We start from the raw sequence: 920 nt of genomic DNA on the forward strand, positions 1-920 counted from the left end.
GAGTGAAAGAAATTTCAGTATAAAAATGGGTATCCAGCATAATGCATCAGTAAATACAATGAAAAAAAACCGTTTGGCAAGCATCATCTCTTTTTTAACTTTACTCTGTATTTTACTGGTTGGAATGGCACTTTGATGAATGCTGTGAAACATGCTTCCATAGGAGAAGACTATGATGATAAATGCTGCCAAGTTGATACCTGTTTGGAACACAAGAAATATTGTTAATTATATAATGTTCTTTCAAAAAATACCATTAGGTGTTATTTAAAAAGAACAAAAAAAGATAAGACCACTACATGTGTTTGTTGTTTTTCAAAAATTATTATTAAGATGCACAGAAATCATGTTTTTTGAGCTGGGGTTTTATTGCTAGGAATGATGAAATGTTCAATTTAAAAATGAAACGATAGTGATTCAATGAATAGGCTCAGCCTTTTCAACTTTCTAGTACGTCTTTTATATCAACTACTTGGTGCTGTACTTTGAGAATCTTTTTACATTACTGGTTTAAAATACTTGTAAACCTACTTTCTTTGCAAACCTTTGTTTGGCTGCTTTGGCTTTGAAAGGATAGCAAATACTATTAAGTTTCAATTAAAAAGCAAAGAGTCCCAAACCATTTTGCTTAGTGTTATTTAGGGCAAATTAACGAAACACCAATACTTGGTGCTTTATCTTTTATTAGGCTGCATCAATTTGAAATGTAAATGATATAGGGATCATTTGGAAAAAAGAATTCCTTGAAGGGACGGATTCTGGTAGGATCACTCTCACTGATAAAAGCTGCCTAGAAGATCTGAAATAAAAATTTATAAATGATAGGAAGTATGAGTTACATATTCCAATTCATAGTACAGTTTGAATGAAAGGACTTTTTTTTGTGTGTGTGAGTGAGTCAGTGAGTGAGTGAGAGTGAG

At 32.0% G+C, this 920-nt stretch overlaps 1 protein-coding gene across 1 annotated transcript in view; it reads right to left on the reverse strand.

Moving 5' to 3' along the window:
- The window catches only part of RXFP1 (relaxin family peptide receptor 1), a 126,807-nt gene that overhangs the window by 3,032 nt on the left and 122,855 nt on the right, over positions 1 to 920 (reverse strand). The window contains 1 exon segment of the mRNA XM_045295761.1: positions 2 to 200. Within this exon segment, the coding sequence (XP_045151696.1) occupies positions 2 to 200 (199 nt within the window).

This window comes from Echinops telfairi, unplaced genomic scaffold, assembly GCF_000313985.2.
Source record: "Echinops telfairi isolate 266 unplaced genomic scaffold, ASM31398v2 ScPeMD7_5868;HRSCAF=6743_0, whole genome shotgun sequence".
Lineage (NCBI taxonomy): Eukaryota > Metazoa > Chordata > Mammalia > Afrosoricida > Tenrecidae > Echinops > Echinops telfairi.